This window comes from Sinocyclocheilus rhinocerous, unplaced genomic scaffold (genome assembly GCF_001515625.1).
Source record: "Sinocyclocheilus rhinocerous isolate Xijiao unplaced genomic scaffold, SAMN03320098_v1.1 scaffold1982, whole genome shotgun sequence".
NCBI lineage: Eukaryota > Metazoa > Chordata > Actinopteri > Cypriniformes > Cyprinidae > Sinocyclocheilus > Sinocyclocheilus rhinocerous.
In genome coordinates this window covers 547,265-563,101 of record NW_015651555.1, presented here as the reverse complement: position 1 = coordinate 563,101, position 15,837 = coordinate 547,265, and the positions used below count along the sequence as shown (strand labels likewise).

Here is a 15,837-nt window from a genome sequence, read left to right as displayed (position 1 = left end):
TACCTCAAACGACTCTGCTTGTTGGCAGTACACAGAAAAGGCTTTTTCCACATCACCCTATCCACTGATAATGTCATCAGCAGCAAGATCTTCTTGGAGCTCTTTGGAGGTGGTCTGTGACCATTCTAACCATTCTTCGCCTTTGCCTTTCAGATATTTTTCTCGGACGAACACATCTTTCCTTCACAAGGGCGGTTCCTGTGGCCTTTTATTTTCTATATTTCTGACTGTGGAGGCAGACACCTTAAACCTTTGTGATCATTTTTTGTATCCCCATTCATATTCATTCATATAGTTTTTAGGTTATTCGAGTTCTTTTGAGGTTCCCATGTTGTTACTTTCAAGTAGAGAAGCAAAGCTAGCAATTAGCTACCTTAAACATCCTTTTTAATGACTGTGTGCAAGCGAGTTTGCAATGTTAAGGTTCATTGAGCCAGTCAAATTAATTTTGTGTTGCAACCAATCATTAAGCATAAGCATTACAAGCATTCAAATCAACACAACTGACCCAAACTTTTGCACAGCCTATTTTTCACTCAACTCAACACTGCGGCACTAAGAATTTATGTCTGGAAAACATCACATTATTCAGCTTTCTCTATAAATATCACTACGATCTTTTCTTATAAAGAAAGAGCAAATAATTATACGGCCTCAGAGTGTTGCCCAAACGTTTGCATAAAACTGTATATAGTTATATATGCACGACTTATATTGTGCATATATATTTATATGCACTATACACACACACATATATAGATATATATATATACACACACAATTTCATGGGTTTATTTATTAAATTTAAGTGTAACCTATACTCAAAATTACACCAAATTAATTTGTGCTACTCATTCATAGGGTCAAAATGGATATATTGACCTTATGACGTGACAAATAAATAATCTCTGATATATTAAAGCCTTGTAAACAAATACAGTCCCTCAGTTATGCCAGTAACGTTACTACAACCATATCCGCCAATGTTTTTTTATTGAATTTTTAGAGCTTGTACTTGAAACAAAATGAATAATTCCAGAATCAAGACAGAAATAATCTACCCAAATAAGAATTTTCAAGGTGAGCATCAGTTAAAATTACGCTCACCCACTTCAGCATTTTTAGAAAATAAAATAAAGCAATCTATAAAATTCCATTTTAAAAGTCAGTCCATCACAATATCCACAGAGACCACACATTTAGGATGTTACACTGAGCACACACAGACACCTGACCTGTTGCTTGTCAACTCTGAGTGAACGCTGTCATCTTTGGTGCCATTTCTCATTTGAACAGTCATAAGATGCAGGTGAGACATTTTGGTAACGGTGCAGACCCATCAAACACACTCGGAAAACACACACAACTAATGTCAAAAGTGGAGCTCTAAGCAATAGCTTGCTTTGCATTGAAGCATTTACAGTCCTGCATAGTTATTCCAACTTACAAACTAAGGCGTTTTATTGAAAGTCTTGGGAGTTCTTGTACTGATATTAAGCAAAACTAAACTGAACGTTCAAGTAGGCCATAATCTCATAATTTTCCTTTCACACATGATTCATTCATCCGTAAAAGAATGTTTTATTTTCTTTCACAAGGTCCAGTGAGATACGCAGCACCAAAGACAGCAAGACATCTGCACGCACAGATGAGAGGAACATCACACGTCCTGACCTCCAAAGAAAATATAGCACTTCATATTAATGTGTATTTTATATACATACCCATTTTATTCTACTAATATACTTAAACATCATAATATGTCCCTGTCAAAAAATTATAAATAATTTACCCATATGTATTATTAACAGCTACTATTCTAACAGTCTGTAGAAGGAAACGGTTGGACTGTCACATCCCTTTAGGAGTTCAACAAAAATCTACTAAGAAAATAAACACAGGAATGCACGTTTCCAGCCGACATGAACTTAAATAGAAATGATGTTGCTTTGTTTCGTACTCCTCTCACTTCCTCTAGCTCTATGTCCACAGTGATTAAGGTCGTGTAAACATGTTGACAAAAAAAAAAAATTTTTTTAAATGCACCAAGCTCACTCCAATCATCCAGAACACTGATCGATTAAAAGCAGAATGATGTTAACTGAAGAAGGGTCGTTAATGAAGTTCTGTCTGAATGAAAGCGCAATCGGTGTCCATCCACGAGAACCCGAAAACATCTGTCGCCAGCGGTGTCCACTTGTACATTCCGGTTGTGACCGTCAGTGGGACTTCCTCTTCGTGTCTCCCCCCTGACTTTGGTTTGCATCTGAAGAAAATCCAGACAAACTCTTTTGTCACGGTGCAGTTCAAATAAAGCAATTAGCCCCGTGAAGCCGTGAATTTATAACAGCTAAGGGGTGTTGTTAGGTACGACGCGAAGCTGTTATAAATTCACTGTAAACCACGGCTTCACAGGGCTTATTGCTTTTATAAAACGGTTATTCCAAGTACGTAGTACGGTTTCACAAAATAAAGCAAAGCAAATAAAGTGTAATGATATTGATAAAAACATTATTCTTCCGCTAAACAATGTAGTTCCTCAGAAACGGTTGTGGTTCCAACAAAGTGGTTGCCGAGCAACACACAGACGTAAACAAAGGTGTATGTTTGTAGAGTAATTTACAACAGCTTCGAACTTGGCTCAACCAATCAGAATCAAGGACCGGAACTATCCGTTTTATAAGATTTCACGAAATCTGCATTTCAAAATCACAGAACAAATGATCTGTTCCAAAACCCAGTGAGCAACATTTGCCAACGCAAAGGCTGTTCCAAACCACGAGCATGCCTTATAAAAGACCTCGTTTTGCCTCTAGTCTTTGTGGATAAAGCAATCCCAGAATACATTGTGACAAACTTGAGAAGTGAGGTGGTGGGATAATCAAAGTAATTCACGTATAGGTTTTATTTTATACTGAAAAGTATTTGACAGAAAATGGTTTGCTCTTAATAAAACAAATATACCAATTTCACTATGTGAGTGTTATTTATAGGTTTGGCTTAATTAAAAAAAAAAATAAATACTAGTGTGGGAGAAAAACATTTGGTGCAGGAAACTACATTTTTGGCGATTTTGGAATGTGAAAAATAATATAACTGCATTGTCATAGCTGCTTTTGTGGAACAGTTTATAGTCTTGTGAACAAATGACTCTTCTGAACTTAGTCAAGTACACAAACTAGTTTAAATGGGTCTAATGACTGACCTAGAAGTCACTACTTTCATCAATAACGCTTCACAATAATGTCATATTTGTTAACACGAGTTAAAGGGGTCATATGACGTTGATACCTCAGAAGGTAGCTGCCTATGTAGACAGCCATCAGCACACTAGGTTTTGGAACAGGGCTAATGTCACTCTAATGAAGCACAAAATAAAGGACTGAAACATGCAGAGGAAGTAAAGGAACGGTCAACAACCTAAAACTACGAGAGAGCAACAGTGAGCTGGAGGGTTTCGGCAGCGTTTACCTGAGAAAGCAAGCTGCAAGTGGGGAGGTAGAGCAACCTGAGACCCTGGCTGAAGACTCTTAAACAGATCTGGGGGACAGCAGGACAGATGGAAAGAAAGATGGACAGAGGGAGAGATGGAAGAGTTCACAGCAATCCAGGAGCAAATGAGACGGCAGGAATGCAGCACCAACACAGGATGCGAAGTGGAGAGAGAGGAAGAAAATTGAAAGAGGAAAAAAAAAAAAACGGATTAGGGAGACACGGAAAAAGACTCAAACAAACCACATTACAAACACGATACACGCTAACATACAAGCAAAACCCCAGCACAGGAAACACGAGAGCCGCTGTGCTCATGTACACACTCACTCTGTGCCAGGGTGTATCCTGAGTTGGTGGCAGGTGAAGCTCCCATGTTGCTGCAGCCAGGAACTCCAGGGCCTGGAGGGTTAAAGTTGAGGAATGAGGGGAACTGGAAGGGCAGAGAAACAGGCACTAGACCCCCGACATGTTGAAAAAAAAAAATGTAGACACCTGATTGCTGAATGAACTGTTTGGCAGTACACAATAACAAAACTGAAACTATATTTGCAAGCAATTTTTCACAAGCAATGCCAACTTAGCAACTGTTTCTCAGACAAGCGGTCACTCATTTCTATTGTTAGGGTCTGTGTGTTTGGATAGTCGATTAAATTAAATGATTTTATGGAAATTATCCACAAATACAGTGAAATGTTGTTGACAGGTCACTTACAATACTTACATAGGTACCCAGAGAGAATACAAGTGGTATTTTTCCAAATCTTTAAATAACATATGCAGATTAAACTACAGCACTATTCAAAATTTTGTGGTCAGCAAGATATTTTTTTTGTAACAAATGTAAAGTCTTTACTATTTCAAATAAATGCTGTTCTTCTCTATTCAAATAATCCTGAAAAGTTAGTTTTCCAAAAAAAGAAATATATATATTAAGTCGCACAACTGTTCTCAACATTCATAAAAATAAGAAATGTTGAATATATGAAATAATATTAATATATTATGACATTTTATGAATTCATATGAAATGTCATCACAGGAACAATTTACATTTTAAAATATATTCAAACATGAAAGTTATTATAAATTGTAATTATTTCACACATACTGGTTTACTGTATTTTTGATCAATAAATGCAGTCTTGGTGACCATAAGGGACCACCCAAGGGGGGGTTGTGGAGGTTTCCCCCTTGGTCCCTTGTCACTGCAGGAGTTGCACCACCCAGAGGTTCTGGGGGGAGGTCACTTGGTTAAAATCGCATTCCGAGGTCGCGGGGGACGATCACCTAGGGGTATTGTGACTGCCATACGTAAACTCCACCCCTTGTGATCTACTTAGTGACTGACTACTGAAGTCGCTTTGCATAAAAACAGCTGCCAAACGCATTCATGTAAAGTGCTACTACTCAGAGCTAGCAACTGCAGAAACAGGTTTAGCATGACCAAACATTTTGTATAAACAGGTTTGAAGTGATTGATGCTGCTGGACTCACCTGTGACAGATGAGAGGAGACAGGAGGAGAGGGCAGGGTCATGGCTGATGCCCGACTCGCTGAAGACTTGGCACTCTGACTAGTCCCTCCCACTGGCCTTTGCCGCTGGCTGTGATTGGCTGATACTGCTGAAGGGGAGGGGCTACCATCCTGGCACCCAGAAGACAGGGGTGTGGCCATCGGGGCGGTACTGGTGGTGTTTGCGCCAACACTGGGCGGACTACTGGATTTGTGTCCACCTGCAAAACTGTAACTGGCCTGTCCTGCTCCGGATTTGACTCCGGATCCCACTGCAGTTCCTTGCCCGGTAAACGGCGGCCTGAAGGTTGGAATCTTGGGGCTGTATTGGTGCGAGCTGGGGATCATTTGAGGCCTGGGGTGGGTGAGAGAGGGACATGATGAAGGCGAAGGTGAGGATGAAGGAGGAGGAGTAGGGGCAGGGGGTCGCGGTGTGAGTTTGATGATGGGAGAGCTGCTACTGTGGGAAGACTTGGTGAGCGTAGCCTGCATGGGCGTGATGAAGTTTGACTGGTTGTGTGGCAATGAGGGAGTCTTAGCCTGTGAGAGAAGGGTGGAAGGAGAGGAAGGGGTTGGAGGAGGAGATTGCTGAGGGCTCTTGGGGTTCATCAGTGAGGGTTGAGTGTTCATACGAGGCTGCTGGGAAACCACAGTACCGCCACCAGTAGTGGATTTGTTAGCGCAGTTTTTTGTTTGTCCAACAGGGGGCAGAGTCTGAACCAACTTCACTCCCATTGTCCCAAATGACCTCTGCTGTGGAGGCAAGAGGGGCGAGGCGGTAGGGGGCGGACGGGGTTTTGCAGACTGCACCGTCTTCATTCCTGAAATACCAGCTCTGTGAGTGGGCGTTCCCATGGGTCTCTGCACAGGCCCCCCATCCTTTAGCATCCCGAAGGTCTCGGCTCGCATGGATGAGGAAGGAGACGAGGTGAGCGGAGAGGAGAGGGAAGAAGAGGTAGATAGAGTGCTCATATTTGCCATAGAGATTCCAGAAGACACCATTTTTGCTGGAAGGGTGGAATGTGACAGAGGAGAAGAATAGTGGCTGACTCCAGAAGAGGATCCGGGGACACTGGGAGAAAAGGCGGCAGGAACGCCATTGTTTGGCGTCAGACCCTTGGCAGCATTACTGAGGAGAGCGAGAGCTTGGGAAATGGAGTCCAGAGAGTTAGCAGCCAGATCCTCGTCCAGTGAATCTGAGAGGCAGATGGGTTCAGAGGGGGAGGAGGGCGGTCTGCACGCTGGGGCAGGTAAGGCAGAGGTGGATCCAACACCTGGAGCGGGTCTCTGTGTCCAGCTGACATCCTGGAGCAGATCATGGGTAAAACAATGGCAAATAACAGAGCTTAGAAGTCTAACCATAGTTCAACCGAAGGACAAAACTGATGAATCTGCACTGTGTTAGAGTATATGGATGTAATGGTGCAAAACTGGTTCAGGTTTACATACCGTCATTTTGGCAGCTTTTGGAGTTGGAACAATCCTTTTCTTGCCCCTGTTGAAAAAAAACAATTCAGCAATCACAATTAGGCATTAAAAACCATTCAACATGATTGGAGTAGTTTAAAGACCTGTTCACATCAAGACGAATATTTGGTGCAATGAAACATTGTAATTTGAATGTTAATGCATCTGTTCAGACGGTCAACATTCGCATGGCTTCAATGCAACAGATTGCGATTAAATCTGACCAGCCAATAAGATTTGCACTTATGGTCACATGCCCAGAGCTGCTGCGGTTACATAAAACTACAACTTGGTGGCGCTCACAAAAAGGATTTTGCTAAACGACAGTGAATTGTAGAGGAAGAATCCAGAACTGGCTCTTTTTTCTCTTTACTTATGCATTTAGTGTTGTCTGATAAACACCATAGTGAATACAAAAATCTGAACAGCTGTTTGAAAACATGTAAAAACTGTTTGACCTCATTTCTTCTCTCTGATAAGTGAGTGTCAGAATCAGAAAGTTGCAGAGTGCTTTGTGCACAGGTGTATTTCTGCTTTTCTGTAAGTTCCACCAACAGTCATTTTTGTGCTTTGGTCTGAACAGACAAATCGCATACAAAAATGGTCAGATTTTCGTTCCAAAAATTTGTGTTGATGTGAAGCCTTAAAAGACAGATTCTCCACATGATCCCAGTGCCCTACATCAAGTCTGTACCTTTTTAGACATCTGATTTCCATTGCAAACCTTCCCTCTTTAACCTACGTAATCTACCCTCTCCCTCTTATTATTTGTTCAGCTCTGTGAGGTCAAATTACTTCAAGAACAAAATGACCAACATTGGTTGCTCATTCTCTCAAAATCCACTTCCCGACTCCTTAATCCACGTGAAAAACAATAAGGAAGTGAAAATACATCAGGTTTTTAGCATCCACCAAACACAAACAGGGCAGTGGAATTTTCTTCCTTATTTTTCATGCAGCACTGCCACAGAGATCAACTTAATTAAGTTACAGTGACGGCAACCCTAGAGTCATTATATTTTGTGTGTTAAAATTAAAATGAAGCCTATTTTAGCACCATAATTGTTGTATTTTGACACTAATTACACACAAATTAAAGGGGTCATATGATGCTTTTTTTAAGATCATTCATTTGTGTATTTGGTGTAACAGAATATGTTGACATGCTTTAATGTTAAAAAAACACATTATTTTTCAAATAGTGAACATTTGGGCAGCATTATGCAAATATTTCCGCATAGTGATGTAGATATGTGGGGGCGTGTTAGAACGAGCCGTTTTAGGGGGGCGTGGCAGAGTCTTAACTTTGATAAAGAATATCTCTTTGGTTTTGAGACATTAGTCTTTGCAACTTCAGGGATCTTATCTATGCACAATCAGCTTGTAACACTCCAACGAGAAAGGAAAACTTGAAATCACATCATATGACCCCTTTAAGCACATTTGGCCTAAAACTCAACATTGCCATAGAAAGCATTAAATTAAGTTAGAGGGACACCCTTCTAGACTAACATTAGGATATATGTGCTGTCCTCTAAACTAGGACATATGAGAGACCACTCACAACCCCTATTTATATTTCAGAATGTCTGCCATTAATTGAAATTAGAAGAACATCTATAGCATGAGTTGCTAGAAATATAACTTCTCAATGAAACATTAGAAAGTCACTTCAAGGGGTAAAATGAGTTATTGGGGAATGTATCACAATTTACAAAACAGTTCAAGTAAACGTAAGAACATAAATGAGTAAAAAGAATATTTACTAATGCACAATCCCATTACCAATCCTTATTTTGCTCCACATCATTCAGATTTTTATAAACCAGCCAGGAAAAAGAGATAATCAGAACATTTGAATTAAACATTTCCTGTTTTTGGATACGCAAGTTCATAATTCATTAGTATGATCACTTGCATCCTTCATTGCTAATCTTTAGCCAAATAATTTACATTTTTTATACATAAGCAACGAGATATATTTTTAGACCAAGATATATTTGCATTGACGTTAAACTAATTTAATTTGCTATATAGAAAATTCACTTTGCCTATTGTTTTTCTCAAGCACATCTGTTACACACAGGCTTGTGTTAATGATGGACCCTTTTTCAACCATCTTACTTCTCTCCCCACTATGTATGCAAACATCAGTGTAAATATATATGAAGATGTTGATCTACTCACAGGCCAGTGAGGTGACCATGTACTGCCCGACTTTCCTTAAAAAGCATCCTGAGGAAAAAAAAAAAAAAAAGGAAAGAATCTTTTAGTTACATGGTATCTTACTAGAAGAAGGTAACGCTAGCACATAGTCAAACACACACCTTGTCTGCATCCAGCCTTTGGGCCAGAGGTGCTTGACTTCATTCTCCATGAAGGCTTTGAGATAGTCCTCCACAGACAGAGAGCACTGCTCCAGCTCATAACAGCTCAGCTTCACACGCACCAGGTTACACAACAGAGTCCTGGGGAAGAAAGAAAAAAAACACACATGCAGCCTTTACTTCTTACACTGTCAGTCTATTGGTGGTTCTGCTTTATTATTCATGATTTAAACCTGCTAAAATCTAAACCTGAGTTTGTCATCCCATATGAACTTCTTCCTTGGTCCGATCACCCTCTTTCCTGGTTTCTCTTCATCATCATCCTCCGATCCATTCTTCTCTCCATCTTCTATCTGCTGCCTGTGACACACACACACACACACACACAGTGAATCTCATAATCTCACTATAGATCCACGCCATCCGTTTGTCATTTTCCACAGTCCATTCCACTAATCTAAAGAAGCAAATCATGAAAGCAGAAAGAGGCAGGAAGTTGGGAAAGTTTAAGACTTACTTAGCTGCAGCTTTTGCCATGCAATCCATGTTATATCTGGCGATCTGCTCTGGCATCACGCTGCACACGGCTAGTTTGAGCTTTAACAAGGGTGTGCGCAGCCGGTCATCCTGATTAAAGAGAAAGACAACACGGAGACATTTGAGAGATCTGAGTTGTGTATCCACTGTTGGGAAGCTGATCTAAACTATTGCCTGTCTTACAGTCTTACTGCAGTAAGCTAGCCATAATTTAAAGTAGTTAAACTACAGTCAAGCTAATCTGTTTGAAAATTGCACCAAATCTTAGCAGCATTTACAAGCTACTCACAAAAATATCTTACTACATTAAAGTGGTTGAAAGGGCCAAAATCTTTTTAAATGATATATAATTTTTATATTTATATATTTTTTTAATGTTATAATGTAGTTTAGCAACATTGCTACTTTTAGCTACTCCAACACTAGTATCATTAACAAGAACAAACATCTTTATGGTGTTAGCATAATATCTCGATACCCTATGGGAAAGTATCATACAGTCCTTCACCTGTATGTTGAGGCTGAGTTTTTTGAGTCGTTTTAGTAGCGCCTCCTTGTTGCAGGGCACAAAGGCCTCCAGGTGAGAGTACACCTCTGAACGCATGCCTGCCGGCTGCTCCTGAACCTGCAGCTCAATACTGAATGAGAAGAAAAATGATCAACGACAAGAACCAATAGACTAGGAGAAATTACCACCGAATCTAAAGTCATGGATGACAACTGAATGAGAACACGCTGAGATTTTACTTACTCCAGCAAGATATTATTCATATCCAGAGTGAAGAATTTCTTTCTGCCTGCTTGATCAAATTGCCTCGATGCCTGAGTTCAAATAAATACAACAAAAATCAAGTTAGGCAGGAAAATGGTATTACTGTCAGAACATGAATTCCCTGAAGTGTTTTTAAAATGGGAAGTGGATTTGTGGGCGTATATTTGCTCACTTGCTCTCACTCTGTAACTATGCATTTACCTTCAGTGAAAACATTTAATGTATTACATCTTAAACTTAGATGTAATGCAGTTTATGTAACGGGTGACTATCACCAAAAATATCCAGAGGCCATTATTATTATAAATTCATCTGCTCTTACAGAACAAGCTGGAATAGATTTTAAACCACTTTTCTGATGGCTTTAAAGTCATATTTTCATACATTTTATTCTTAGGTCTACTTATAATAACATTAGCAAAAGTCATCATTCATTTCTAAGACTTTTATGTAAACGCACCAACATTGCTTGCCCCAACAATGTGTCTCTGAAACGGATACGATCAGAATGAAATCATCAGGGATCTTGTTAAAAATAAACTTCAGTCGGCTAACATTAGAGACATAAAGAGTGTTTTTTCAGTGTGGAACGAGTAGATGGATTTTTAAGTTCTTAAAGCCCCAAGTATGGTTTCGACTCATTTCAAAAGATCAAGACTTTGTTTTTTCATGACATGACCCTGTTTAACTGAAATGAGGGCCGCAGAAAAATAACAAAAGCATGACTCACAGCTCGAAGGTCTTCTATGCGCTTGATCAAGGGGGCTGGAAGACCATCGGGGAGAGGTGGAAAAGAGATGAGCCCGCCCTGCCCTCGATTCAGTCCCCCTCCTCCAATCTTGTGCCCCATTGATGAACCCAACGCAACCTGCCCATTCTCTCTGCCTGAAGGGGGCATCTGGGGCCCTGCATCTAAAAAACTAAAGTCCAGGTCACACATGAGATCCTGAAGCTCGCTTTCATTGGCCGAACTAAGCAATGACATCATGCCGGGGTCAGCCGTCAGGTCGGCTAGTGAAAGGTCATTGTTGTTGGCGTTGCCTTGGAGATGGGAGTTCTGCATTAGGTTGTTGGAGTTGGGAGGGCTGGTGAGACCAGGGCCCGGATGAGAAGCACTGACATCTCGTTTCCGCATGTCTTCCTTCTCTTGTGTGAAGCGGTGGAGCATTGCAGCCAGACAGAGCGAATCCTTCATCAGTTTCTTCCTCTTCTTCTTCTCAGGACGATGAAGGCTCAGACCAGCCACTCTGTGAGCAAATATATGGCCATAAAAACTGTATTTCACTTTTTTTTACACTCTTTGGAAAGTCTGGCTTGCTTAAGTTAACACACTTCACTTTTAAGAAAAGTAGCAATTTAAATTGCATGATTTATAAAAGTATCAGTGTTACTAAATTTATATACACAAAAATAGATTCTCACCCTTGTTTGGCTACTTTGTTCTTCCTGGGTTTTTTCTCCTCTATACTGGTTCCATCTTTCTTCTTCCTTCTTTTTATTAGTGGTTCCTCTCCATCTCTCATCTACAATCAGAAAACACCATATTCCAAGACCAACGTCATAAACAGGGTCTTATGAAAAACAAACTCTTAAAGTGATAGTAATTCTGCTGTTACTCACCCTCATGTCATGCCAAACCCATAAGATTTTGTTAATCTTTGAAACACATGAGGATATTTTTATTGAATCTTGAGACATTTCTGTCACTACACTGAAAGACCATTCCATCAAAACTAAAAAAAAAGTTATAAAAACATTGTTAAAAAAAATTACAGTGTATGATTACAGCAGTTTAATCCAAGTCTTCTAAAGAGACACAATCACTTTACATGATAAACAGATCTAATTTAGGCTTTTATTCACATATGACATGTCAAACAAGCACGTTTGAGCTTTTGTCACCATATCTGATGAGCTCCATCAATGTTTATATGCGAATAAAAGCCTAAATTAAATCTGTTCATCATTTAAAGCGATCACGTCTCTTCAGAAGACTGTTTAAACCACTCTGTTCATACGGATTTCATTTGTGTTTCAAAGATGAACAAAAGTTTTATGGGTTTGCAATTACATTAGGGTGAGTTAATGATGAACTGTCTCTTTAACAGGCCTATATATCATTTAGTGGCCCCGTTTACACATGGTAACAACATCCGTCTGTGGCGATCTGATCACAAGTGTTCAGTAGAGACATATTATAAATAGAGGCGTAAATGGGGTTCAAATTGTTTTGTGATCTGCTCACTCAAACCACATCTGAACGAAGTCACATGCGAAGGGTTTTAAACTCTGATGATTTCATGCTCCTTAATCTGACCTGATTTGGAAAAGCCATCAGATACACACGTTTGTGTTAAGGTGAAAATTAAAACATCTGTCTCAACTGACCACTTCTGATCAGATTACCCAAGATGAACATTAATTACCAGGTGTGCACAGTGTCACTTGGCAAAAACAAAGTAAACACACCCTGGATTTGACTTCTTTGCCTCCATCCTCTCCCTCAGATTCAGAGGCAGCTCTGAACTGCAAAGTACCCATATTAATGTAGAATCCACCAAGCTTGGTGGTCAGTGAGGCTGGAACAAGCTCATCATACTGACAGGAAGAAAACACAAAGATTTACACCGTTTGTTGTCTGCATTTCTGAGGTTATGGCAAAGTTTTAGCCCGCTATGATGGTAAAATGACTCCAAAACCACACACATTTCAAATCAATCCATAAGGTAAATCTAAATATATTCATCACAGACATCAATATGAATGGGGAAAAAAACCCTTAAGTTCAGAGAGCAATGAGACCGAGTTGGCAAACAGCATGTTAAATGCCAATCGATCATCTCCATAGTGATGTCTGTCTGTTGCCATGGCAAGTGCCCACTCACAGCTTCCGAGTTGTCTATGAAGGGGTCACTCTCATCGTAGCCGAAGCCAATGTCAATCAAATCCTGCATCCGGTCTTTCCGCCTCTTTTTCCCTGCGTTACCCTGTAAGGACGTCAGCGGTAGCGGCAACGTGACATTTGAGTGCCCACACGTCTGAAAATGCAACGTAAAATCATAGAACAATACTTACGTATTTGCTTTCAAGCTTTTTGGCCAGTGCCTCGACCTCCAGACGTTCTCTCCCAGCATCGTTAAAGGGATCGTTCGGGTCCAGAGAAGACTTAGAATCTGGTGGATTCTTCTTGGCCTGGGGAGGGAAACATGAAATCACTCCAGTAAGGCTAGTTGGGGCATTTAATTTTTCCAGTTCGAATTGCTGGAACACAACGAGTACAACACATTCTGTATCAATATTATTCTGGGACATTCAAACTTTCAATTCATTCAAACTTAAAGGGACAGTCCACTTAAAAATGAAAAACCAGTTTCAGTTCCCACTGACATCCATTGTATTTTTTGTCCATACAATGAAGTCAATGGGAACCGAAACCAAAGCCGTGTTTGGTTATCAACAATCTTCAGAATATCTTCTTTTGTGTCCCACAGAAGAAAGAAAGCCATACAGGTTTGAAACGACATTAAGGTGAGTAAATGATGACAGAATTTTTTTTATATTTTTGGGTGGAAGCAATGACACTAAGACCGATAGATATAAAGTTTTAATTAATAATCGTTCTAATTCTATGAGAATAGGGAAGTCCACACACCACAACTATAACAATATATGATACAGAGACAATATCAATAGAATCACTTTCAAAAACATTAAAGACAATGACAGCCAATCAGAATCCAGACGACTTTTAAATAGCTTACGCGTCTAAAGCGGCAGACAACGTAACTGCAACAAATGCTTATAATAAACAGATCTGGCCTTTAATCAGTTTGTACTGGTGTTGCTGTAGACTCCATTGTCATGTTGTGGAGTAGTAGTAGTATTATCACTGATATTATTAATAGCAACTTAAAATGACACCGCTGATCATGTGATCGCAACATGAAGGCACCCATGAGGTGGCGATCCCATTTAATCTTTAACAAAACAGCTTTTTCTACAAGACTGATACAAGTAGTCTTTATCGCAGGTGAGTGTACACCATTTTAATGACATTTCCCAAAAATGACATTTATGTATTTATTAGCAAAACTTTTTTTAATTTGCTAAAGTGCACTTTTATCAAAAGCAAACCATCTGACATATGTCAAAGGCCAGGGCTACATTCATAAAAGTTACATGAACAGCACTTCAATGCAGTTAGCAGCAACTCAGCTCTCCTTTAATGATCTTGTACGCACAGGGCCCTGGGGGCCACAAGGGTCACGTACACAACAAAGTGCTCTAAAGTTTATGAGCAAACAGGATAGAGATGCGTCATAAAAAATGAAATGCACTTCTCACTCACTCGTAACATATGTCACACTTGCCATTTCGAAAGAGATCCCATGAAGAGGACTTTATTTTTGGCCTCCACTGCTAACAGGCTAATGCATAAGCAAACTCAGCATAAACAAGCAAGCGGTGGCTTTATAATAACAAGTAGTGGTTTGGCTAACGTTACATACTCTTCACTAAAGTGATCCGGATAGTTCTCGTACCTGTTGAGACTGGATGAGCTCGCTGTAGTTGAACTCGGCCGAGCGTTGCTCGTTAGGCTCGGACAGACACAGGTTGAGGCGTACTGTCTTCCCTTTGGGTTCTTCGCTGTCCCTCTTCCCGATCAAAGCCCCGCGGTCACCCGCTGTCGTCACCCCGGTCCCCATCATCTTCATCCTGCCCTCTCTGTCAAAACTCATCTCGGCGGCTCCGTCCTCCTCCAGCCGCCGTCTCCTGCCCTCCGCGCCCGGACCGCCGGCCAGGGCCGACAGGGTGACAAACTGCACTTTTCTCGGTTCGGCCATTTGGATGTTCAGTGTTCTTGGACACTCAGTCACTCACTCACTCACTCACTCACACTCAGTGGCGAGGCTTGACTTCGCCAAACAACTTGATTTAAAGAGCTTCAAGCCGGATGGACGGGGCGTTCGGAGGCAGTACTGATGCTAGAGTCCCCTCCGCACCTTACGGGGTGCGCATGGGAAGGGATGGCCGGGTGAAAGTTGATTTTGGAGGCGCAAGCATCCTCGGTCGCTACGCTCGGGGGACTCAAGAGCTCCGAACAGCCATCTTAGATGAGAGAGAGTAAATAAAAGAGCGGAGACGAGCGAACTGAGCCTGCGCGCACACGGACACCGGAAACGGCGTGCGCGACGGAGAGGTCGCCCTGGCCAATCAGAGGACGCCGCCGGCAGCAGCGCGTCCAATCAGAGGCGGCCCTGCAGGCAACAGACGCTCTAATGAGCAATTAGAGATGTTACAATGGAAAAAAGGATTCCCCTTGAAATCGAACTAATACATAGATATGGAACTAATAGAGGAGTTTTCCAACAAAATGCAGTTCAAGGTGTTTCCTTATTATACGTGAAGAGGTTCTGTTGTTGGATTTAAATAGCCCAGGAAATGTAATGTAATATAAAGGTAATACTTTACAATAAGGTCCCATTGGTTAACGTTAGTTAATGTATTAACTAATATAACTAATAATATGCAATACATTTGTCATAGTATTTATTAATCTTTGTCAACATTAATGAAAATACTACTGTTTGTTGTTAGTTCATTTTAGCTTAGGTCCATTAAATAATATTAACAGATACAACTTTTGATTTTAATAATGTATTAGTAAATGCTGAAATTAACAAAGAATAATAAAATAATTTTCATTGTTAATTCATGTTAACTAAT

General features: G+C 40.5%; 1 protein-coding gene across 1 annotated transcript; it reads right to left on the bottom strand.

Moving 5' to 3' along the window:
* Positions 1-1,584: 1,584 nt before the first annotated feature.
* LOC107713078 (ubinuclein-2-like) lies at positions 1,585-15,288 on the bottom strand. Its single transcript, XM_016518501.1, has 17 exons — positions 14,652-15,288; positions 13,186-13,302; positions 12,996-13,097; positions 12,580-12,708; positions 11,533-11,633; positions 10,841-11,357; positions 10,090-10,160; positions 9,847-9,976; positions 9,319-9,428; positions 9,051-9,161; positions 8,802-8,942; positions 8,662-8,709; positions 6,457-6,502; positions 4,978-6,312; positions 3,823-4,003; positions 3,472-3,540; positions 1,585-2,266 (listed from the first exon to the last, which is right to left on the bottom strand). The coding sequence occupies exons 1-17, from the start codon at positions 14,952-14,954 to the stop codon at positions 2,220-2,222; spliced, it is 3,558 nt and encodes a 1,185-aa protein (XP_016373987.1). The 5' UTR covers positions 14,955-15,288; the 3' UTR covers positions 1,585-2,219.
* Positions 15,289-15,837: the final 549 nt, after the last annotated feature.

What these genes read in the sequence shown, in the direction of transcription:
- LOC107713078 (XM_016518501.1), bottom strand. Translation starts at nt 14,954, where the DNA reads ATGGCCGAACCGAGAAAAGTGCAGTTTGTCACCCTGTCGGCCCTGGCC. An exon ending in AAAAGCTTGAAAGCAAATAC is followed by an intron (nt 13,098 to 13,185) that starts GTAAGTATTGTT and finishes ACGTCCTTACAG; the next exon opens with GGTAACGCAGGGAAAAAGAG. An exon ending in CATGGTCACCTCACTGGCCT is followed by an intron (nt 6,503 to 8,661) that starts GTGAGTAGATCA and finishes TTTTTTCAACAG; the next exon opens with GGGCAAGAAAAGGATTGTTC.